Source organism: Leptonotus elevatus, chromosome 7, assembly GCF_054856555.1.
Source record: "Leptonotus elevatus isolate MCC_2025b chromosome 7, RoL_Lele_1.0, whole genome shotgun sequence".
NCBI classification, from domain to species: domain Eukaryota; kingdom Metazoa; phylum Chordata; class Actinopteri; order Syngnathiformes; family Syngnathidae; genus Leptonotus; species Leptonotus elevatus.
Genome location: NC_141245.1, coordinates 11,666,203 through 11,689,965, shown reverse-complemented (window position 1 = coordinate 11,689,965; position 23,763 = coordinate 11,666,203). Strand labels below are relative to the sequence as shown.

The 23,763-nt window shown below is 40.2% G+C and overlaps 1 protein-coding gene across 3 annotated transcripts; it reads right to left on the bottom strand.

Moving 5' to 3' along the window:
• Positions 1-607: 607 nt before the first annotated feature.
• On the bottom strand, positions 608-22,446 carry cluha (CLUH binding protein of NUMT mRNA a). Of its 3 annotated transcripts, none has more exons than XM_086080727.1 (27): positions 22,114-22,446; positions 15,757-15,932; positions 15,513-15,684; positions 14,585-14,728; positions 14,362-14,489; positions 14,106-14,260; positions 12,998-13,123; positions 12,747-12,894; positions 11,863-11,955; positions 11,004-11,438; positions 9,825-10,084; positions 9,365-9,750; positions 8,593-8,694; positions 7,374-7,474; positions 7,123-7,275; positions 6,638-6,700; positions 6,304-6,548; positions 6,144-6,228; positions 5,918-6,071; positions 5,213-5,352; positions 4,783-4,863; positions 4,576-4,701; positions 3,674-3,795; positions 3,497-3,590; positions 3,290-3,424; positions 3,137-3,210; positions 608-2,160 (listed from the first exon to the last, which is right to left on the bottom strand). In XM_086080727.1, the coding sequence occupies exons 1-27, from the start codon at positions 22,244-22,246 to the stop codon at positions 2,016-2,018; spliced, it is 4,176 nt and encodes a 1,391-aa protein (XP_085936853.1). In that variant the 5' UTR covers positions 22,247-22,446; the 3' UTR covers positions 608-2,015. The 3 variants fall into 3 exon arrangements, with proteins under 3 accessions (XP_085936853.1, XP_085936854.1, XP_085936855.1); XM_086080728.1 differs by having other exon boundaries at positions 9,452-9,750; XM_086080729.1 differs by lacking the exon at positions 22,114-22,446 and adding an exon at positions 21,330-21,434.
• Between the last annotated feature and the right edge of the window lie 1,317 nt (positions 22,447-23,763).

Here is a 23,763-nt window from a genome sequence, read left to right as displayed (position 1 = left end):
TATGCGTTTGAAACACCGAGCATCTATTTACACGCGTTGTGAATGTAAATTCACATGGGGCTGCTTTCAGTTTTATTTTTTTCTAACTATAAATCACCACCCCAACGTTCGTGTCTTGTACTGCACATGGGTCTTATTAAACTTTAGGGCAGTCATATTTTTACAATTTTATGTAGATGCAGGACGAAATTATTAATCTCGTATCAAATGACTCATCCACAGCGAGGAGACACGTTACTCAATCACACGGACATTTAGCTTGTATTTAATCATTGTCCCAGTGTTTCAACAGAAGATACTGTATACTTTGTTTTGAACTCGTAGTGAAATATTGTTTATTAGTTATTTATAAAAGCAGACTGGCCATAAACGAAAATATATTGTAAAGACAATTCTCACACGTTATGAGAAACAGACTACAACAATCTACAGGACAAATACTTGCATAATTGATAAAAATTTAATCGAGTTGCTCCTTTTTATGAAAAGTACTAGCGTGCCCCCTTATGGACAGTTAGTGGTAGTGATTGAGGGACATTGGTCAAACTGGTGTACGTGAAAACAGGCTAAATAATACCGAATACAAGAAAATCAGACAAAACCAGAGTTAAGATGCATAATCACCTTTATAAAGAAAATATCCATCTGCCCCCAACTCCTGACTTATGATTACAATTACTTCCTTTGTGTGTGTGAGCAGCTCACGATGTATCCTTTAAAGGTATTTTAGTCACCCCATCTTCATTTTGCATTTCTAAATACTATTTCCAGCACAATCTCTATATTGCTTTAATCACAAACATTTATACACGGCAGAAGAGTTACATTGCATGTATACAAGCGCTTTTTTTCCTCCTTCTTTTTGGTACATCTCAATCATCACACAGCCTTTCTTTTTGTCCATTTTCATTGGTGTTCAAAATGTGCAGTCATATTCTTGCATTCTGGGCTGCATACATGTGAAAACATGATAATCCAATATTAGTGAAGAGATAAGTACACACAAAACTGCATATAGAAAAATAAAACATTTGGAAAGCCAATGTTCATGTCACACCTCTCGTCAGCGTCCTATTGGATTACACAGACTCACAAAGTCACACGGTCAAACATACATGCACATTGTACAGCCTTCTCAATGTGTAAAAATAGACTGAACAGTTGTTAGCACATGGAAGAAATTGCTTTCAAGAGGACGGTTTATGGATATTTTTCATGTAGTAATAACGTGTTTAAATCTGATATAGATTTATACATATTTTTTCCATTCTATACATTTTCTATCAAACAGTCATGGCTTAAATTAACAGGTCTAAAATTTCATCAACTTTCCTGCGCATGTTTCACTGACAGGAACAAAAAAAATCCAGCAAAGCGGCCCAATTTTCACTGTTTGCTTCTTAAACTTCAGCAGGCAGCACAACAGATGAAACTCAATTAAAGAACCATCAAGGGCATGGGAAATGAGGAGCAGTACATTTTTACAAATTCAAGGCTTTTTTTTGTGTGTGTGTAAATCCGATAGTAGTGCGCAGTAGGAGATTGCCTAGTCTCACTCATCTAGGCTACATCCCCTTGGCTCTTCAAGATTCCTTTAGGCTGCAAAATGTGTTCAGTACTGCAGGCCAGCCTTGTAACACAACAGATAAGGCTCTGGTACAGAATGTCACCCTTGCTCTTGCGTCCACGAGTGGGATCTCCAATGCAACCAGATGGCATGATTTCCTAACACTGCATGTTACATGGATTGGACGTTTGTACTCTTCCACCCCATAGCTCATCCTACCTTGTAGGACTTAACTGCTCAGTTTTCCTCTGTTCTACACATCATACAGTGTGTTCTCTGGACCCTTGACATATACTGTAATATCCCCCTTACGGTAGTATTATTATTTTTCAATTTCAACGTTGATATAGTTTTCTCAGTTCCTGGGTCGGCGAACATGACAAGACTGTTACGGCACGTTCTTCACCCTTGGTAACGCAAAAAAATAACTGTTGAGCACATTGGGATGTTAATCAACAGGAATTTTGTCCACTAGTTCCAGCGGGCTCGCTTCTGAGGGTTGCTCACTCTTCTCCAGCTGCTCATTCTTCTCCGACTCTTGCAGCTGCTGCCGTCTCTGCACCTCAGCTTTCAGGTTCTCCAGATCTTTTTGGCTGCAAAGCACACTGTATTAATCATCTAATTTCCAAAATCATGGCAATGATTACTTTAAAACATGCAATGAAGCATTATGAGCTGCTGCTTTTATTTGTTACAAACACAATCCACCTCTCTAATTATTTGTTTCAAAGAGGCCTAATCTAGTCATCGATTTGTTCAGATTTACAAAACACTTCACAGAATAATTAATGGAAGTTTGATTTAATCTGTTACAGCATCATTAGATCTTTAAATATGCTGTCCGACGTTTTTCCATTGCTGTTTGTAAACGCATTCAAAAATGACGCTCGAGGAAGCCGAAGACAGCAGCCAACCAGGAACGAGCGGGAAACTAGCCCACCAATCAGGAGCGGGGCTTCGCACAGCCAAATTTGCATATGCAGACTAGACACAGGAATCAAACTCCTAAAACATCCGTAGAAACAGTCCACCAATCAGGATTGGATGTTCACACAGCGAAATTTGCATATGCCACTGATAATAGCTTGTCGTCATGTTTTTGCTACATTGATAGATTTCTGGTTCTGTGGTCATTATCACCCTACTGATACCGCATCACAAAAAGGGCAAAGAAAAGCAACACCTGCTTGAAGTTTCTTTTACAGATGCTCAATAAGACGAGGTCTACAGTACTTCTCCACTCAAAGAATTTATTGCAAAAAATGTATTTATTCTGATAGCAGCATCTCTTTTTACAAACTCTTCATAGAAAAAAAGACAAAAGTAAACTTGATGTTTTACAAGAATTTTGTACAATATAATACAAAAAAGGTTCTAAACTGACATTTAAGTCTTAAGCTTATAATATTGTATTTTAATAGCATTTTATTTCTTGCCAACAGTATAGTGAAATATCCCATTTTAGGAAGATTCATTTGGATGACTACCCACTGTGATCCTCCGACTCATTAACCAGTAAGAAGCTATTCCAAAATGAACAAGCATAAATTTTCTTTGCTGTGCATATACCTTAGGGGGATAAAAATGATGCCATTGATGATGTTGAGTTGTTCCAGGATGTTGGTCATGCTGGGAGCCGTGAACTGATCAACAAGATGAAAATAAGAGCATCGTTTAATGTTTGTTGTCAATTACACAAAGCAGACAGTTCTGGGCAGTCACCTTGAGGGGCATGATGCTGGCACTGGAGCCATTTTTATAGATCTCGTTCATTGTTCTCTGCAGAGCCACGGCTTGTTGGGTGAGGCACTTCAAGTACTCTGAGCTTTCCTTGGTTTTCTCGTGAGTCTCGCCCATCTGAGAATAACAATACATATTTAAGATGAGGCCATCCGGATGAGAAACTGTAGGAGCAGAGATCGCTGATACCTGGTTCTTGTAAGTAGTGTAGCCTTCCTTTTCATGCTGTAGCGCTGAGCGGAACTCCGCTTTGCTTTCGTAAACCCTAGCGATAAGATGATGGCTGGAAAGAAAAACATTCAAGACTATCTCGACACTGTATGTGGAAGCAATTGGATGTGGATAAGTGATGTATCCATTCCCCACCTGAGCGCTACTTTGAGTGACCGTGGTCCATGGTACTTTGAGTTGATGGCCAGAGCATTCTCCAAGAATCTCAGAGATAAATCGTACTCCATCACGCCGTGCAGTACCAAACCAATGTTACTCTGGGGAAAAAAACAAACAAACAAAAATCAACAGGTCTTAAACCTGCTCACTAAAGTATGATATTGGAGGCAGAACTTTATTTTATTAGTTTTAAGTCAACCCCCACTGAGCAGACTCAGTTATCTGTGAAAAGTAAAATACATATTAATATGGTACTTTAACACTATATTTACAAATGTATATAATGAGATTTGACCCAAATGTCCATGTTAAATTAGATTGGGCATCTGGTACTGTAACAATCTTGACCAGCTCAACAGAAAACATTATTTGAAATCAAATCAAATTGGCCTGCGTAGTCCATAGCACAGCAAGTATTTCAAACCATTAAGATGAAAATTGTATTTTCATTGTGATTCTGATATTGGATGGATGGATGGATGGATGGTATCACTTTTGGAACAACAAATCTTATTTGCTCATTAGGATTAACCAAAAATGACATTGCCAATAATTAAAATGATTGGAGTGGTGGTAAGAGCCCATTTTCTGGGGAATGAGCTGAGAAAAGTAAAAAAATAAAATAAAATAATAATAATATATACATATACATACATATAGTCCACTTGAATTGGGGCCAAATAAGACAGTGAACAAATTGTTTTAGTTGATGGCACTAGATATATAAAAGGTATTGTATCATGCAAATCGGGATTTATTTTTGCCTTGGCATAGGTCTGCACTGTAATGAGTGCCGCTCCAAGTATTAATGTCATCAATGCATGTGATTCTTCCAAAAATTGAATGCCATCATCCATGGAAGAATAGGTCAAACTTACATCTAGCATTGCCATCTCGGGGTGGTCTTCACCGCACACCAGCAGCATGAGGTATCGAGCTCTGTAAAGCAGCCTCAATGCTGTGGACAGCTGCCCGTTGGCAAAGCAGTAGAGAGCCAAATGCATCTAGAGAGCAAAGAAATAGAGCAAAATGAAGCAACTTTGGCACAAACACAACAACTGCCAACGACAGGCCAGACATCTTACATATTCTTGAATTGTGTTGGGGTGCTCGATGCCGAGAACTCTTTCGCTCATCAAAACGGCCTTTTGCTGGTTGCTGAGTGCCTGCAGGCAAGTAAGTGATGGTCATTTGTGAAGTAAAATCAGTAAAACACAAATCTGGAGATGGTTGCTACAAGTCCCGGTTTAGGTGCTACACCCCTGAGAAGCTGCATTTGAAACCACATTACATCACAACACAGCCTCAAATCAACTATTCCTTTTAAAGCAGCTCACAAATGGAGCCTTCGTTTCATGTCTTTTCTTGAAAAATGTATTTCAAAATATTTGATTAAATCATACCCTAACATGTATTCATCTAGCATCGGCAAAGTCAAAGGGATTGGTTTTTGGAAGGATATGGCCCCTAAATCAGGACATAGCTGTTGTGATTCATTTTATTGCCAGTGTGTACCTCAGCGTGGTCCCCCATGATATAATTAAGGCGAGCCAAGAGGCGCAGGCAGGCACAGATCTCCACGTGCATAGCTCCATATACGTTGTTGAAGAGGTTGAGGGCCTCATTGATCAGCTCACACCCCTCCTTCAAAAATCCTAGGAATCCAAAAAAGGAGTTTTTAACTCATTTGCTTCCAAAAACATATAAATACATTGTTTAAAATGTTTTAAGTGTCCCAAATATGTATTTATAAGTTTTTTTAATGCTAGACTCAACTGCAAAGAATGGTTGAAGAAATGGTAGTTATTACATAAACGGTCAGCAGAGCAAAATAGATTAACCAGGGCCATGTTGAAAAAAAAAAAATTCTTAATAGATTTGTGAATAATGATGAAACTTTGCTATATTCTAATGCTAATTGCTGCAAAACAGAAACTGGTTCAAATATATATTTTTTTCTTGATGAAAAAAGAGACTCTAATCTTTCTTTTGGTAGGTTTCATGTTTTTATAGCAATAGAACACTATATTCTGTAGGCCTTGCAAAATCAGTCAAAATCCAGTAAAACAGCCGGGGAGTGAAGGGGATTGCTTTAGTGAAAAAGGCTGGGAGTGAATGAGTTAATCATAATAGAATGACCGTAGACAACTACAATCTACCCCACCACACATGCTAAAATCATTTAAATACATACAGTATTATAATATTTTGAATACTTACCTTGCTGCACCTTGGCCTGGCCACTCTGGAAGAAGTGGAAGGCGTCTGAGGCTTTGGGGTTGACGTGTTTTACCACAGGGAAAATATTTAGTATGTCCTCTTCTGTTAAGGTAGGCTTGTGGCGGCTGTCAAAGTTATACTCTTTTATCAGAATCTGGAGAGCAGATCAAAACATTAAAAAGCTGCGACAAGATGGTAGTCACTGAAAGGAAAATAAAAGACCTACTTGGATGCCTGCTTTGACAGCTATTTCTCTGAGCAGGGTGATTTTCTGAATGCTGTATTTCTCCACCACCTGGTCCACGTTTTCACTACGGAAGTAGGGAGGCGACGGATTCAACAACAATGCACCAGCTCAAGAAAAGCACACCCAAATGAGTTGTTACCATTGGATGGTGAAGTGATAGTAGCTCCGCGCCTCAGATGCAATGTTCTTCCACAACTCACTGGGTGTCAGGCCGGCCCATGCTGTGTTGTCGCCACTTCCAGGAACCTTGTTGCGCCGTTTGCGGCTTTTGCGACGCGACACGAGCTCGTCGGCCGGCAGGTGGCCAACAGCATCCGGGAAGGAACTCAGGAAGCAGTTTAGGAAATGGCTTACAGCGCCAGAGAGGGCTGACAGCTCTACACCCTTCATGATGAAAACATTTTTAATTAAATTAATTGAAAAATAATAATCTTTTTTTTTTGTCAAAGCAATTTACATAAAATGCTACCAACCTGGAGGTATGTCTTGAAGATATGCTTTGCACATCTGGTGATCAATTCAATGATTCCTATTCTCTACAGAGGCAAGGGGGAAAATGGTAGTATGAGGAAAAAAACTTTAATCTGATTACTTTGATGAAAATGACAATGTTAGAGTAAGTAAATACCCCAAAAAGTGGTTATATGTTACTAACATCTATGGTCACAACACACTACTCTCCCAAGCATTTCATGTTTTTCCATATTTTAAACTTTCTCTTCTCACAATGTTGAACATCACTTCGTAAGAGGTTGTTGTATGACTGTCGCTAACACTTAGCTGTAGAGTTTAAATCGGTCCACAGCTGAACAACTATACTGCATTTGCTGCCCTGCAACATTTTAAACCCCTGTCCCACATTAAATCTGACCAATTCCTTACACTTGTCATGATAAACTGTATGCTTATTCATATGCCAGTGCCAAGTATCTCCAAGTCCTAAAACCATTAGACCTACATAGAAGTGTTCCAGCTGGGCTTTGGCAGGAGTCTTGTCCACAAACTCCAATACGGTGCCCAGGTAGCGTACGTTGATGCCTCGCTGGTGCAAAGCCTCTGTCAGAGTGGCTCCATCCATTGGCAGAGCGCTTTGGTCCAAACAGTCTTTAACCTAGTGAGGCATAAACTCTAAATTCAGACACACAGCCTGCAACTTAACCTCATACAGAAATCCAAACAGAGGTAGTATCTTCAGTACATATTACTGACCAGTGATGGAATCTGGCAGGAAATGAGGAAGGCAGCAGAATCTTTGAGTAACTGCTTTTGCTTCTGGATGTCATCTGCACTGTCGTCTGGGAAACGTACTCCTGGTTCAACAACACACACTTATTACTGACGGGTTGAGGTAATATAGATGAAGTAGCCTCAATGACAGCTACATAACCTCAAGCAAACAAGTCAAAGAGCTACAATAATGGAGCTAGATATCTAGTTCACGTTTACATTATATCTCCAATTTGTGACTGAAAATTCAAAATTTTGACCGTTTGTACTGACTGACTTCTTAATTTATCTGTCCGTGAATCCATTTCTTTGTGAGCAGAATCACACAATCAAATGGTAACAGTAATTTAATTGTCAGTGTAAATACAGTATACTGGCCTTCTCTGTAAAAGGTTGTCAACTAATGGCAATTAATTTCAGACGGGGGAAAAAATCTTCAGAAAATCGCATCAAAACATCAACCCAGACGCTGAATCCTTGTTCGGGACACATTCACAATAAAAAATTGTAGCTGTAATTGCAGGCTTTAAGTATTTCGTTGCATTGTTACTGTATTTAATTCTAATCTATAATTGAACATATAAAAAGCCTAACTAAAATCTCGAACTACAGCGACTTGCATTACAGCAAAAAAATTAAGCATGGATTACTTTTAATTACAAATTCAAATCAAAATAAGTGTGGATTTAGAGCTGTCAAACGATAACATTTTAAAATTAATCACATCTTAGATTTAACACGATTAATCCCTTAATTACAAAGGCTTTTTATCAACATTTTTGCTTGCCAAATTTAAAGAGCACCTGTTATATGTTAATTACTTTGACATTTAATGTTATGAGGACATCTTCAACATTTTTTGATACACTGCACACTCTCATCCTCCTCTTTCAATTAATTACTTGCATTTAAAATGGGGAAAATAATGACCCATATAGTTTGACATGAACAAATATGAACACAATTCAGAATGTCTGATGCAAACATTTATTAAATGCAGGTTTATTTGAGCAATGTTTATTGCTCAAACACCCTGTGCTACCTTTCACATAGCCATCCGCTGTCAAAACAAATTAATAGTGTGATTAATAAATGATTATGCGATATTTGTTTGTGATTAATTAATTATTTTAACGATTTAAACTTTGACAGCACTAATTTATATGCAACATACAAAAATAAACATATTGTGCGAGCTTACTTGGAGAGAAGATGTCAGGGTTGAAGCGTATGTCGAAAGATGTGTTGCTGATGGAGCCGACTGCCTTGCATGCATTGAGAACGACCTCACGGCTTTTGGGGTCTGTTTGAAAATGACAGACTCATGAGAAGCAGGGAGAGTACAAATATTGGGCAAGGAGTTGAAATGTCAAATTGATAATAGTTTGTTAATAGTCTACAGTAAACAGCATGCATTAAACAACACTGTAGTGCAGTGGCCGGTCCTCGAGAGCCCCTATCCAGCCTGTTTTCCATGTTCTCCCTCCTTCAGCGCAGCTGAATGTAATGCTCAGCTAATCAGCAAGCTTTGCAGACACGCTTGATAATGAACCAGGTGTGTTAGTGGAGAGAAACATGGAAAAAAGGCTGTATAGGGGGCTCTCGAGGACCGAACTTGTGCACCCTTGCTGTAGTGTGTCAGTGCAATCCCAACCAAAATAAATAAATAAATACAAAAATGTCAACATGCAAATAAACAGGACCAGGCAAGCAAATTAAATTAGATATTCAACTGTTTTGTCAATCTCAAACATTTTGATGGACAATAAACAGTGCGAGTATGATTGTTTTGTTATTTAAACCAGCAGGCTGGAACATTAGGGCCAAGGATTGAGCAAGCACAGCTAGCCAGGTGGATTGAAGCCGCTTGGAAACATGATCATCTTTCCAATACTTGTAACGCTTTAACTACTTTTTTCTTTGCAACTATCCACCAGAGTAGCTGTCCCAGCCTTTGGTGTTTTTGGACGTACCAATACTAGATCCATCTTCGGCAACTAAGGTCTCCGCCAGCTCTTTGGCCTGAGCTAATCCTGGAATACTTTCCTCAAGCTCCTTACCCTCCAGTGGGCTCTTGCACTCCCCATTCTGTGTGGTTGTAGGTTCCAAAGGTCCATTGGTGTCGGCCTTTGAGGGTGTTTCCTCCCCGTCAGTCCCATTGAGGCTGCTGTCCATCTGGACTGTGCTATCTGTCGAGACCAGCGTGCTTGAATCTGAAGCAGTGGTTTGCGTTGCATCAGCTTTGGTCTCCGTTTCAGACGTTTGCGTGATGGCTGGAAGTTTTTCGTTCCTGCTGGCATCCTTGTTCGCTTTCTGTTGCATGAGTTGTAGTGCGGCCATCTTCATAAAGAGAAGATATCTAAGCAGAGACAAAATACACTGTTACACTCATGGTGTATTACAGAACAACAGAACGATGGAACAAGCACTAACCTGTGCTCAACAAAGGCCTCAATGAGTTCTTGGCGAAGGCAGGCGAGGAGGTGGCGATGCTGACGCGGGAAACCCTGACGCTGACATTCTGGAGCCAACTCCTCTCCCTCCACAAGAAGGAAGTTGAGGTCAGGTGGGAAGGTTCGAAGAAGGTCCAGAATATAGTGACGGCCATCATTTCCGATGATGCCCTTACATTCCACAGATGAGCAAAGCTCCACTGCCTCGTTCTTCTCATTGAGCACATTGTACCTCTGGACCTAAGATGTATGTAGAACCAGAACAGGTCATTGTTAAAATTAGTGATGCACCGAATATTCGGCCACTGAAGATTTTCGGCCGAAAATGGCTATTTTTGCCATTCGGCCGAAATAAAATTAAAGCCGAAAGAATATGGCCGAAATAGGATGTTGTGGTGACGCAAGCAAAAAAAAAAACGTTGCATGCCAGCGTATGTTGGAATTAAACAACGAATGCGGGGGGTGAGTGGCCGCCTTGCTTCTCGCTGGCTTTTTACCATGTGAGTTTGCACCGGTCGGTCGCAGCAGCTCCAGGTGAGCCACTCATTCACCTGCAGCGCCTTGCCTTTATTTTATTTTTTTAATAAGAACGCTTCCACTTTTTCACCGGCATCCCGGTGGTCGTGCTAAATACTTTAGCTAATGCTAGCACTATTGCTATCAACAGTTTTAAACACGGAAACACTTAATGCTATCTCCGGGAGGCTGCAGACCTTTACAGGACGCTGTGTGTGGCTTTGCAGTTAGCTGGTGCAAACAAATGTATTTATTTTTTGACTTTGGTGAATATATGAATGTGCGGACTTTAAGTGCAACGAACCTTGTCCCGCCGCACGCATCTGTGCCCGCCTGTGAGAACTACATTGACTATAAAGTGCAATCGCACCGCCAGAAAATGCTCAACCCTTGTTTGGTGTTAAATGTACCATTAGCCAACATGAATGCAGTGTGGGCACATTTCAATTTATATTGTGCTTGGTTAAAATGCCAGTGCTAAATAAATATTTTATAATAATATTATAATTTAAATGAATTATAATAAATGCAATGATAGCGTTTAGTTTTTCATTTTCGGTTTCGGCCATTGAGAAATTAATAGATATACAGTGTCTATTTGGACCACAGCCTCTTTTGGAAAGACAATAGTTGTGTTACTGACTTTGAGGGGTCTGCTGGTCTTCGCAAGAAGCTCCAGGTATTTGCTGTGGGACACAACTGTCTTTCCAAAGTCGATGGAGCCATAGATGACGCTCTGCTCTTGCTCGCGCTCCAGTATGCCAGGGATGATTGACTGGGCAGTGACACGGTAGCCCCTGTAGTCCACCACCACTGTGCCCAGTGTGTATAGACCCTCCACATCCACTGCCCCGTACGCTCTCACGCCATTCAAGTCATTGGTGGGTGCGGCATGGGCGGCAGCGTCCCCACCCAGCTCGCGATAATGGTCCTTCACGTCGAAGCCCGGGCTGAAGAAGATGTTGTTCCAGATGAACATCTGCATGTGCGTTTCATCGCCGGGGTTGATGGCCATTACATTTCCGTCGATGACTGCCATGGCACCGCGTGTGGCCGCCGCTGCAAAGTCGCTGTGGACCTGCAAAAGAGAACAAGCAAGATTTTATACAAATTTATTTTTTGACTTAAAAAAAATATATATATATAAAAAATTAAAAAAATTAAAAAATACAATCCTGGCCTTGCGTACTGTTCACACGAGGAGCATTTTAACTGTAAATCCATTCTAAACAGGTTCAAAATACAATTTCCTGTGCAAATATTTGATGTCTCACATCATGTGACGATTATAATATTACTTTTATTATCATCATGCTTCTGACAGGCAGCAGGTGTTTGTATTGATTTTTGAGAAATTACAATTCTGATTGGATGAATATGCCATTGTGTGAGTGGGACTTTTTAGAGTGGTGAAAACTGAAAAAGCAGCTTTGGTATCCCCTGTAAATCAAAGTATTAGACTGATACAATTCATTCAGCACAATAAGAAAGCGATGCAGTACCTTAAAAATAGCTCGCTCCCTTAGCAGGCGCTCAGGCAGGTTCTTCCGGGGAAGCTCTCTTGTCGTCTGCAGCTCCTCATTCCAATCTCTAGTCTAACAAAATGCAAATTCACATTGTTGAAAGGGGGAGTCAACCCAAAAATGTTCTTATAATATGTTCCATGCGCCCCCGCTAGTGTACACATGGCATTCTGATTAACATTGCTTTTGTGAAATACGAATTAAGCAGCAAAATCTACCCGTCTTTTATCTATCTCAGGAGGCGGCCATTTTGCACATACACATCCAATCTATACGAAATCAAAAGCCAAATATGTGCTCCGCACGGGTGGAGAAGAGTACTTGGGAGACTGACTGCTGACAATAGTCAGCGAATCTGCAAAATTGCAGTAAATATTAATTTAATCCCACTTAAAACATGAATTATAAAGTGTATTTTGTGTTTATTTTGCCACACAGACTGTTCATTAGTTACACGCGGCAATAATGTGATGTCATCTGTAGGACCATCGCCTCATACGCCCAAAAAACGACCGCCTCCCGCCTCGATCCTCAGTCAATATGAGACAATTAGCCACTACATGAGAGACCATATTTACTTCCGCAAACACTGTGCCGCATGACGTCATTTTTTAGTGAGTGTCACTCGACTTCGTGCTTATGCGTGTAACATCACGGACGCGTTCCGTACACATTAGAAGTCCCATTTGTTTTTGTAATGTGAACAATATATAATAACACATAAAATAAAGAATTGGGAATCACGCCCTGCAGCGTGAACATAGCCTTATTGACTAAAGTCGGCTACCCATGAAAATAATATGTAGAACCCTGCACATTGCAGTTCTGACGCAATTGGTCATGCAATAAGTGGTGGGCCGTACCTGTCCTGGTATGTGCTCCTCATAACCCAATCGGGACGTATAGGCGTCCTCGGCTCGAACACAGTCCATGGCATGTTCGACCTGTGGTGACGTCCAGCTGTACACCTGGAAAGGCGTGGCTATTCGCTCGAACGGATGCCTCTGGACCCTGCATCCCCACCAGTGCATTACTCGTACAATGATGATTTTCTCATGCCCATCCAAATAGTATTTCCAATGTTGGGGTCAACCAAAATGTGCTTTTTTTTCACCTTTTCTTTTGCAGGGCAGTAAAGTTCTTCTTAAAGACAGGACTGATCTGGCTCAGTAGTTCCACCAGAGAATGGCTCAAGAAGCTAGGGTTGGCTGGTTTAGGGTTGAAGATGTAGGTAGTCGACCTGAACAACACAGACACAAACATTAACAAATAAACTAGTGTAACGTGATTTTGTGTATAGAATGACTAAGGTTCTACACAGCACAGCTTCTGACCTACATACCACTCCAAATGTAATCTGAGCTGACTAACTCTGACTGAGCTGTTTTGGCATCCAAAATGAGGAGAATGACACAGCAGAATAGACCACATTGCATGCTTTTGAATCACTACTTCCAAAATAGTCCTCCATTCAGTACAAGTTGATAAATACTTGCACACTGTGACAATCAGGTACACCTGTGCAATCTAACGACTGTATTAAATATTATGACTTTAAAAAGAGAAGAATCAATTTTGAATGGTAAATTGGAAAATGGATTGCACTTATATAGCACCTTATCTACACCATATGGTGCTCAAAGCGCTTTACGAAGAATCACATTCACACACTAATGGGAAGCTGCTGCCAGGTCCAAATTGGGATTCAGTATCTTGCTCAAGGACACTTCAAAATGGTCAAGGCTGAGGATCAAACACACAACCTCTGGGTTGGGAGACAAACACTCTACCACTGAGCCATGCCTCCTGATAAACATAGCAACATGTACTATTACAGTTGTCGTATGCACAGGTGTAGAATTATACTGTGTCACACTAAGGCTTTTACTATTTTATTTTTAGCTGAATTAGTAGATAAGTACTGTCCCGGTAAATATAAAAAAAATACCTCACTATATCATTCGGTCCAGTTGTACTTCGAAAGCAACATGAACAATGTTCACATAATCTTTCCAAGTCAATCAAATATGACATGTATTTAATTCAATGTCATTTATTCATAATGGTGTGTCTAATGTTGTAGCTGGTGAGTATACTTTACATTTAAAATGAGGAGAAACTAGTGGTGAAGGTCCTACCCGACTTGACTATTAACTGCAGGGAAATAGCCCCACTTGAGCCGTTAAACATTAGGTTACTATAAATTGGAGAAGTTGACTAACTGGTTGAGGTAGAAGCCACGTGTTGAGGCAGTGACACTGACGTGGCGCTCTTCTACTGTCACGATGTACAGGTACATGAGGTCGCCATGCATCTTCCTGTTACCAGGGGGAGGGTTCCAGCCGCTCATGGTCAAGACCTTCAGGCACTGCATTGGCTGTTGAGAAAGACATGTGGATCAACACGCAGTTCAACTGCTACAATTTGTAGCACAATAAAAGAATGCACCCTCCAGAACCAGCCTAAACAGGATTTTACCTTCCACTCCTTGTTCTGTGGCTGAAGGGGCACCAGTGGGCGCTCTTTACTGCCAGGGAGAATGTGCTCTGGAGGGGTGCAGTCAATCTGCTCCAGCTCGCTTCCCTTTTTCTTCCGCTTCCCACTATCTGCAGTGAAAAAACAAAGCTCACGTCGTCGTTCATCATCTGACAAGGGTGCAGTGTCTCAAACATCACAGGATGCTGCAGCAATCTCAAGGTACCTCCAAGGTCTCCATCTGTGAAAATACTTAGGAAGGAAAGAGAATTGCAGTCCATTCCGTTGTAGGCATCTGATGGGTCCAGACTCTTCAACAGGTCTCTGATGTGACGCACGTGGATCCGGGCTTCACGCACTGTGTATGGCTCTAGATGACCACAAGCACAAACACTTTCAATACCAATTGCCATGCTTACCATTTACTGGATTGTGCAAAGTTCTTTGGGTTCCACCAGCTTTGTCACCGTCATAAAGTAAATAGTAGGAAAGATATAGTAAGAATGAGTAATTAGGGTTCTACAGTTTTGAAGAGGCATGCTCCTGCAACTTTAGATAAAGTGCAATTTCTTTATGGTGGCTCAGTTTAGAGAAGCTACATTTCAGCCTTTGCTACGTATAAAAGTATAGTATAAGGAAGCTAGAAAAAAATATTTTGTTTCATAATTTCCTTTTTGTGACAGTTTTCTGATTACTTTTAAATCAAAAATGATTCTATAGTCAGTACATCATTGCTTACAACAAATTATACCAACCAACCTAATGACTTCTGCAAAAGAATGGATGAATGACTATCATATTACAAAAAAAATAGTCTTATGGATATCAAGGGCAAATAAGTGTCACGCAGGTAGATCTCATAAAACAGTGAAGCCTAACTGTCTGAACCTTTTCCCACTTTCATAGCTCATCAGCTGAATGTATGAATTATGATGACTAAACTGAGTCATAGGAAGCCTGTTTTTCGTTGGAGTGTATACATTTAGTTTGTATGAAATGTCTGCACTCTACTAATTCTTCTCAGCAGAATTTTTGCCAATCAAACACATTTGGACTGCACTGTCACCTCTAATGTAACGAATGATTTGTTTTATTCATGATGAAACAAACAGTAAAAAGATGAAAGAACCACTGCAGATGCATATCACGCTAACCTTCCACCACTTTGAGCAGCGAGCCTTCCTGGAGGCCTTCGATGGACTTGAGCTCAGCGAAGTTGGCCAGCACGTTTCCATCCAGCTGCAGCGAGAAACAGGTGCGGTGGCAGGTGTCCTCTCTGTCGATCAACACCTGATGGATCTCCTGCACCATCTCCTGAGGAGACACCTGAGGAGGAAGAGAAGGAGATAAGAAAAAAGTAAAACCACATCAGTCTACTTGTAATCCTTTCATCTGTACCTGGAGGTCAAAGGGCTCAGCTCCGGGCGCCTGGATCTTTACGTTGAAGCCCGTGTCCTGGATAACGATCACCTCCTGCTCGTTCGAGTCGTCGCCTCCATTAACTTCACTGTCCGCCTTTGATTCCAACTCATCCGTGTGCTCATGCGCCCCTCCGCCATTCACCATGACTGTTTCTGCACAGGAAACGCAAACACAAAGCGCACTCATTTAGTTTCCGAGGAGCACAAACCGATTCTGTCACGCTGAAACAAAACCTCCAGACCCAATTGAACCACATGACTGGCTGATGTGCTGCCAGGCAGTCGCGTCACTAACAAAAGCACGCAGGGCTGGAGGCTGGATGAAAATTAGCTCATGAAATGTACACCAATGGGTGAGGAGAGACATTTAGCTTAGATGAATGGAAATACATTTTTGCAAAGAAGATTTTCTACTTTTAAACGTTACACGGTTATCCCCAGCTACAGTATAGTATATAAGGGTTCTAATGCCCTGCTATATTGCAGATTTTGGTTTTATAAACAGTGTTTAAGTTTCAAATATTACTACAGCGTGTAATGTTAGAAATGTAGTCCAAGTCATTTAAAAAAAAAAAAAAAAAGTTTATTCCATTATTATCATTTCATGTTTACGCATGCAATTTTTAGTGCTCAAATACATTTACAATACATTTAAAACAATGCTTAAAAACATTATAAATGTGTTTAAAACATGGGGGAGTTGTATTGTTATAATTTCATTTTAAATATAAACCAGTCACTACTGGCATGGGGCAATGTATTCTGACAGAATGATAACAATAAGCAAAAATAGAGGTATTAAAATTACATCTCTAAACGGCTCTAAAACTACCTTTTTAAAAAAATATATATATTTAGGGAATTAGAAACAGCATTTTCTCTTTCATTAGTGGTGAATTTTAGCGGGTATTGAAAAAGGGACTTTTAAAAATCATTTTGAATCAAAAATCGTTATTAATCGAAAATCGATTCTGAATCTAATCGCAGACCCAAAATTGGAATTGAATCGTGAGACAGTCAAAGATCTCCACCCCTAATATCCAATATAGTATTTTTCAGGGTGGTCCGATTGACCAGCCACCGATCATGATGAGCCGATATTCGTGAAAAAGTGTGTGATCACTAGTGATCAAAGCCGCAACGGCTGATCGATAACCCTAAGTGGCTCATTGTTCTTAATCATTATGTACTCTAACAATTTACAGCAACCTAATGCTATATGTAAATTGTTCTCTATAAATAAATAATATCTTAGGCTAGCATTGCGCAAAGCATTGTAAATAGAATCAAGGAATGAATATTAATATTTCACACACAACCGAAAGTCAAGGTTTGCTTTTGCTTACAAAAATGCACTCTGCAAGGCAAAGCGCTCAAGGAACCGTGGGGCTAGATATGACACGCCTATGGAGTGTGCTTACTGCAATGTACTGGCGAAGTGCTGCTGCATCCTCTTATCTTCATTAGCTTCACAAAAAAACTAAACAAAAAAAAAAGAAAAGGATATGTTTTGTATTGATAGCATAAGTTTTGGCTTTGACAAAAAAAAACTGCCACATGAAAATCACTTGAGAATTGAGCAAGCTATATTTTGCTTTTATGGGAAAAATCGCTGCTTCCAGCTAGCATTAGCTTAACTAGCATTATCATCTAGCTTCATTGCGCTCTGCTTAACAGGAAACCTTCAATTCAATCGCCGCAAAGAGTTTCACAAAGGGCGGGTGTCGCTGTTTGGACTTGTACCAGACATTGAAGTTTGGTCCTGGTAGTATTCCCAATAATTCCTAAATGTTACTTGAAGCATTCTTCTTCATTTCCTTAAACAACTTTTCATTATACTTCATGAAATGAGTCAATTATTAATTTCATACTCTTACTCCAGCAGCAGCTCTGGTGGCAGGTTCCATTCTGATTTGCCATGTGATGTGCGATTCGAAGCATTTTCATTCCGTTTGGTAATTTGGTTTCATTCCAACTGGAATAAAAGGCTACACGTAAACATGACTAGTGATTAACTTTTAATTTAATACGTATAGGACATTTGCAAACAGCTGCTTTGACTTTGGGAAAATAAGGATCCACAATTAAGATTATTTTTCAAAATCCTTCAGCCCTTCCCTAAACACATTAGCCACATTTGCAAACATCTCCTGCCACAGCATGTACTATTATTATCTCCTAGAGTAAATATCAATGATAGTGAAAGTAGGGAAATTGAGTAGTAGGACTGAGTACCATACAGAGGGATTTAAGCATTAGGAATTCAAATGGTTTGTGCACGTGTATGTGCGTGTGCGCGTCCTTGCTCGCCGTCAAGGGTAACACAGCGTCAGGGTTGCTAAGATAGGGGGTGGCGCTTTATCAACTAGACCCTGACCGGCTGCAGTCACAGGACAGTGCAGCCTGCAGCCAGGCTTTGAATTGAATACCAAACAACAGCTTCACGCTGCTTTGAACTGTCCCAAACTAGGATTAAGCGTACCAATACATGAAATATACCGGTACTTGAGCAAAAACACCTGGATGACGTAATCGGAAGCCAATTTCAATTTGTCTAGAAAGTAGAGCATGTTAAAAAAATAAAATAAAATTTAAGTATTCAAACAAAATGCAATATTATTAAAAATAAGCTGTGCATGTAAAAGTACTAACTCGTAACATTTATTTTTAAACCAATAAGAACTCTGACAAGACCTCATGACTTTGTTCCAAGATTTCAGTTAAGGTGAGGTTTCAAGGCTCACAGCAGAAAATTACTGGTGTGTTGGGGTGCACCAATCACAATTTTCTGGCCGATCATCGATCCCAGATAAATAAGAAAATGCACAAACATAAATTATGACTCAGTTGTTACTGGTTTAGTCTGTAACGTGTCAGAAAATAGAGAATATGTTGAACATAGTTTTCCTAAATCAAAGCAGATGTTGCAAATTGTCCTATTTGGATTAGACACAAAGACAATCACTATGTGGGTTTACACGGAGCCTTGTAATCGGATTTGAATGAAACCAAATGGCAAAACATAATAAAATGCTCCTTATATGTTTGTAAGACCGAGAGAAGCCAAAATCGAAATCCTGATTAAATGTCAATGAATTGCGCAGTCCTACTTTGTTTTGACACCCCAAACTATAAAAGGTCAAAAACAAAACATTTGACGAAAAAATAATTTACTTACAAATACAGAAGTAAGAAACACACTTTGACTTAACTGGGTTTTTTTTTTTTTTACATGTAGTTTGTCATTCATTCCATGAACAGAGTCATCCTTTCCCCAATTTTCAACACACACACACGCCATGTTTATTACCATATACATACTTTGTTAGAGTGTGAGATGCTTGTCCGACTTCGACGAGACCCTACTCGTTGAAAAATGTAATTGAAGATACAGGTATTTGTTGATGGCAGTAAACTGTTGGATTTCATCTGACAAATATAAATATCCAATGCAGCAAATAAGATAGCACAACATCTATTAATTTGGTGGCTTCTGAAGAAATATGTCATTGCAACATATAAAATACTGTAACTTGTTTGTCAAACAATAACTGAACTCCGGTTCAAAGCACTGAAGTGTATCACCAAAAAAAGTATGTGTCCTGTTCCAGGCAAAATTAGGAGGTCAAGAAAAAGGGATAAATTGAACATTAATCTGACAGAAGCAGCCAAGTAGCAAAAACAAGATTAGAAACATGCACAGCTCTACTAGGCTCCACTCACGAAACACACAACCAGACTGCACTAAATGACAAATGTATGGAGTCCAAGGCCCGAGACATGACGACCCTGGCGGTTGCCATGACGTCAACCCCTATACATACAAGGTCTTATATGATTTTTTTCCTGCACCTTTAACTCAGTCTTCAGATATCTCAGATATGTTTATTGTTAGGCTTTTCCATCTATGAGGTGGGATTGTGCCTAGGTAGAATAGAAGCTCGACACGATTACGGTAACACAGACAGGAAGCGTAATTATCTTGTCGGATCAGATGAGCCTGTGAGCAGAGGAATAGTGCGAGTGTGTCGGTGATTCTCAGGATTAACCCAGTCACCCTTCACCCACCTCGGCAGCATTAAAGCCACAGAGCGTCATTCCTGACTGGTCCAACGTGCTGATCCTGGAATATAGTTTAGGTCCTATTCACAATGCAGGCTTCATGCATAGGATGAGCAAAAGTTGGGCATCAATCAAACTGAATGTAGGATGTTAAATTTCCCAAATAAAAATAAAAAGATGCCCTCAATCTGGATTGCAAAACTAGGACCAGAAATTTGATCTTGTGCTTGTACAACAACCGCATGCCTAGATTTCACACCAAGTAAACCAATTTCTGGGTAAATTGAGATCAATGAGAGCAGCATTATTTCAATTCACAATAGTTATTTCCTACTAAGCAATTTGATTGGACAAGAGTCATTCTACAAGTGACAATGTCATTTTAATTTGCATATCACTCCGCCTCACAAGTGCTCTAAACCAGCATTCTCCAACCACTGTTTGGTACCGGCCCAAATAAAGTAGTAATAGCACTAGAATTAAAGTAGGACTGGCTGTCAGATGAGGGCGAAAGCAAGGAGAGAAGCCCAGAGATGTCAATGCAAACCTCCTCTAGGTGTGCTCATGTGATTAACAATATGACACATTAAGTGTACAAAGAGGACCAGACATTTAAATGCATAGCATCAATTGGCTTCAGTTTGCATTTCCTGACAACTTTGTGCAAAACAAGCTTTATTCATTTTAATATTGATGATGTTTCGGCTAGTTAAGAGTGTTGCACTAACACTAACTAAAACACCGTGGAGCTATTCATTTTGCTGGAGCCTAGAAAAAGATTAAATAAATAAATGACTCGATAATTTGTTATTGCTTAAAGTTGTTAATCAATGACAGTTTGAGAGCTGTTGTATAAAAGCAGCATTACATTTGAATTGCAATGTTGCACTCTACATCATCATGGCTGCAATTATCTTAGACCCTCAGAATCACAAACGTAACAATATTAAATTAAAGAATATCTTCCTCTCCTGTGATACTGCATACATACTGTATATGACTGTGGTCATTTACTTTTTGTGATGTGTTTATTGATGTGCTGTTAAGAGTTGTATTTATTTTATTTTTTTAAGATAGAATGATGCCCTCAATTTGATGGGGGTTTGCAGAAATGAGGCCCCTTGGCTTTTATAATAACCACGAGCATAATTATATTAAATGTGACTTTAATTACAATTATTTGTTATCTTGTAGATTTGCATGAGAAAATTGAGCCCGATGCAAACTACAGCGATAATGTGGCTATTTAACATGTTGATCGATACGTTATTATACTTGTAGAGGAGCGACATGCACTTGATGGAGTTTTCAAGTCAAACGAGGCAAGTCAATATGCCACATGACAACCACGCAGGCTGCGGTGACTTGCTTCCCAAGTTGTGTAACTTCTTTCTCGGCTGACTGCCACCCTCGGCTCGGTGTCAATATAGCAAAACGAACACCGTGCTCCAGCTTCGACGCCACAACTTTCGCACACAGAGTACTCACCAGCTTGCATGTCTCATTAAAAGCGTAACCTTCCCTTTCCCTGTGAACGCACCTTCATGACTTTTTCTATGTAACGACCGGCTTCCGCTTCCCAGTCGCGGTGGGACACTCGACTTCATCCTGACCAGTGGGGGAGGACGGGACGCCGGGAGCGCGTTTCAACAGGCTCCCGGGTGCTTTTTTTGGCTTAACAACGATTCACCTTTTGACTATTAAATGACTACAGTAAATGACGAAATGTGAGATAAGTTCATAACGAGTGGGACACACATTTAAAGAATAAGCGATGACGGTGACCCCCTGTGTTTATGCCCAAAGTGTGCGACGCCATTGAAGGTGACCTTCAGTATCATGTACGTCATTACGAGTTTGCGCATAACGAGTCCAACTTCGGATAGTTTGACTTTTGGGTTCTCAAATTAAACACTTTTTTTTAACGGTTATTACGTGACCGGAGTAGTCATGTAACAAATTCTCCACTAGCATAGGCGCTTAACAGCGGTGCTAATGTTAGCATGTCAGATACTGTTTGGTTTACTTGTGCGTCGGCATCCAGGGTAATGCACTCGTCGCTATAACAGTCTTATGAAAACAGTCTGATTGCATATTTTGCTAAAAAGCCATGGAAACATTCCTATTGAGCAGATCATGTACTCAAGTGCATCACGGGCCATTTGTGATGCAAAGGAGGCATGGAGGTGAAGTGAGACAGCGACTTTGGCCAAATTTGAATGCAACCGCCCTACTGTTTACGCATCTATGAAAAAGACATGTCATCGCTCACCACAGCCGCACGACTCCTTCAAATGTGCCCTGCTGCTCTCATGGGCGTCCTGAGCTCCATCCCCGGCTTCCTCCGCATCAGTCGGACTGCAGCCGGGCGCAGAAGCTGGGGTGTCGTCTGTCTTGCTCACCATGATGAAAAAGACAAACAGGCGATGTGACAGTGTTGGAGAAAAGCTATTCACAAGTTGACTTGGTGTGCTTCAGGGCCGGGTGGTAGTCTACATGCGAAGGGTACGGGCTTACAAAAACAAGTGTGCTAAGGAAGGACAACGCTGTATGGATCACACGTGCTTTTCTCCTCTCCTCCTCTTGACCTCTTTGCCTTTGCGCGTTTGGTCCCGCCCACTGACTGAGGCTGCTACGGAATTCCACAAGCGTCAAAACTCGTCCTCAATTTGCTGTGGAGCACTGTTTCCCATTTTAATCGAGTCAAAGCTTATATTTGACAAAATAATGTATCACAAAACGTTTATACTGCATACTGATCATTAATGAATCATTCTATTTTTAATTTATTCACTAAGTTACTCAATGTGATACATGCGCATGTTAAATTGAACCTAGTGTAAGAATGTCAATGAACAAATTCAATTTCTGATACAGTATTTCCGCAAAATCCGTGTACAACAAAGGGCGTAATGTGTTGCTTTTGCCTGTGACTAGCATACAAACCAGGCAGAGTGATAAAGTAGTCAAACGACATTTCATCTTGTGACATAATCGTGCCTTAAGGTCGAAATTGTCTATGTGGACACAACACACGCTTCACTTCTGCCATCTAGTGGAAGAGGATTTAATCGCTCTGCCTGTCACTATACGTCGCTGGCATTGACAGATGAAAAACAACAAATAATTGCAAGACCAAGTGGTTGGGAGTCACTAATGAACTTAAAGTGACAGTGTGTCGAAATGTTTGCCATCTAGTGGTAAACTAACAGAATGCAACAACCTAAATTTAAAGCACATGCCTTTACAGCATGTGCACTATGGTGCCTCAGAGAAACCACACTTCGCAAGCCAACCACCAATTACTATGTCCGCAAAGTTTATCTCCTTTAGGTATTCGTAGCAGTAAAATGGCGGAGAAACAAGTCAGTCTCCTGTTAGGTGAGGCGTGACCCATGTAACATAGTTAGCAATTACTAGACCTACGACCATATAAAAAAAAAAGTACATTGATGTGATAGAACATATATGAACGAACACTGCAAAATCTAAAATTCCGACACACTATCTCTTTAACAGATAGCGACATAGTGCAGAAGGTGTATAAAAACCACCAAATTCAATCAGCAGTTGAACTTTGACCTAGTTAGACCTACACATGATCAGATCTTGACAATCTCACATTGGAGTCAGACAATGAAAGGTATCAATTGCACTTGCATGCATACACACCCTGCCAACATGTAAAGTATACCTCACATCTGTATTATTCCATTCATTCTCCAAGGAACAGAGGTAGGCGGATGAGGGCGGTGTGAAGCCAACAACAAAACAAAGATAAAATAATAATAAAAATAATGAATGTTTGACACAGCCAAATAATTCTTAAATAATGTAATTCTGCTTAATAGCTTCCATATGACAGTGTCTCTAAATATACTGATACTGTATTATAATATTTGTCAAGTCAAGTTTCTTTATA

Excerpts from the sequence above, each read along its gene's own strand:
- cluha (XM_086080727.1), bottom strand. The coding sequence starts at position 22,246 with ATGGTGAGCAAGACAGACGACACCCCAGCTTCTGCGCCCGGCTGCAGT. Across the intron at positions 11,956-12,746 it reads AGGAGCACATACCAGGACAG|ACTAGAGATTGGAATGAGGA; the intron begins GTACGGCCCACC and ends GCATTTTGTTAG. Across the intron at positions 3,425-3,496 it reads ACACTACTTACAAGAACCAG|ATGGGCGAGACTCACGAGAA; the intron begins GTATCAGCGATC and ends TGTTATTCTCAG.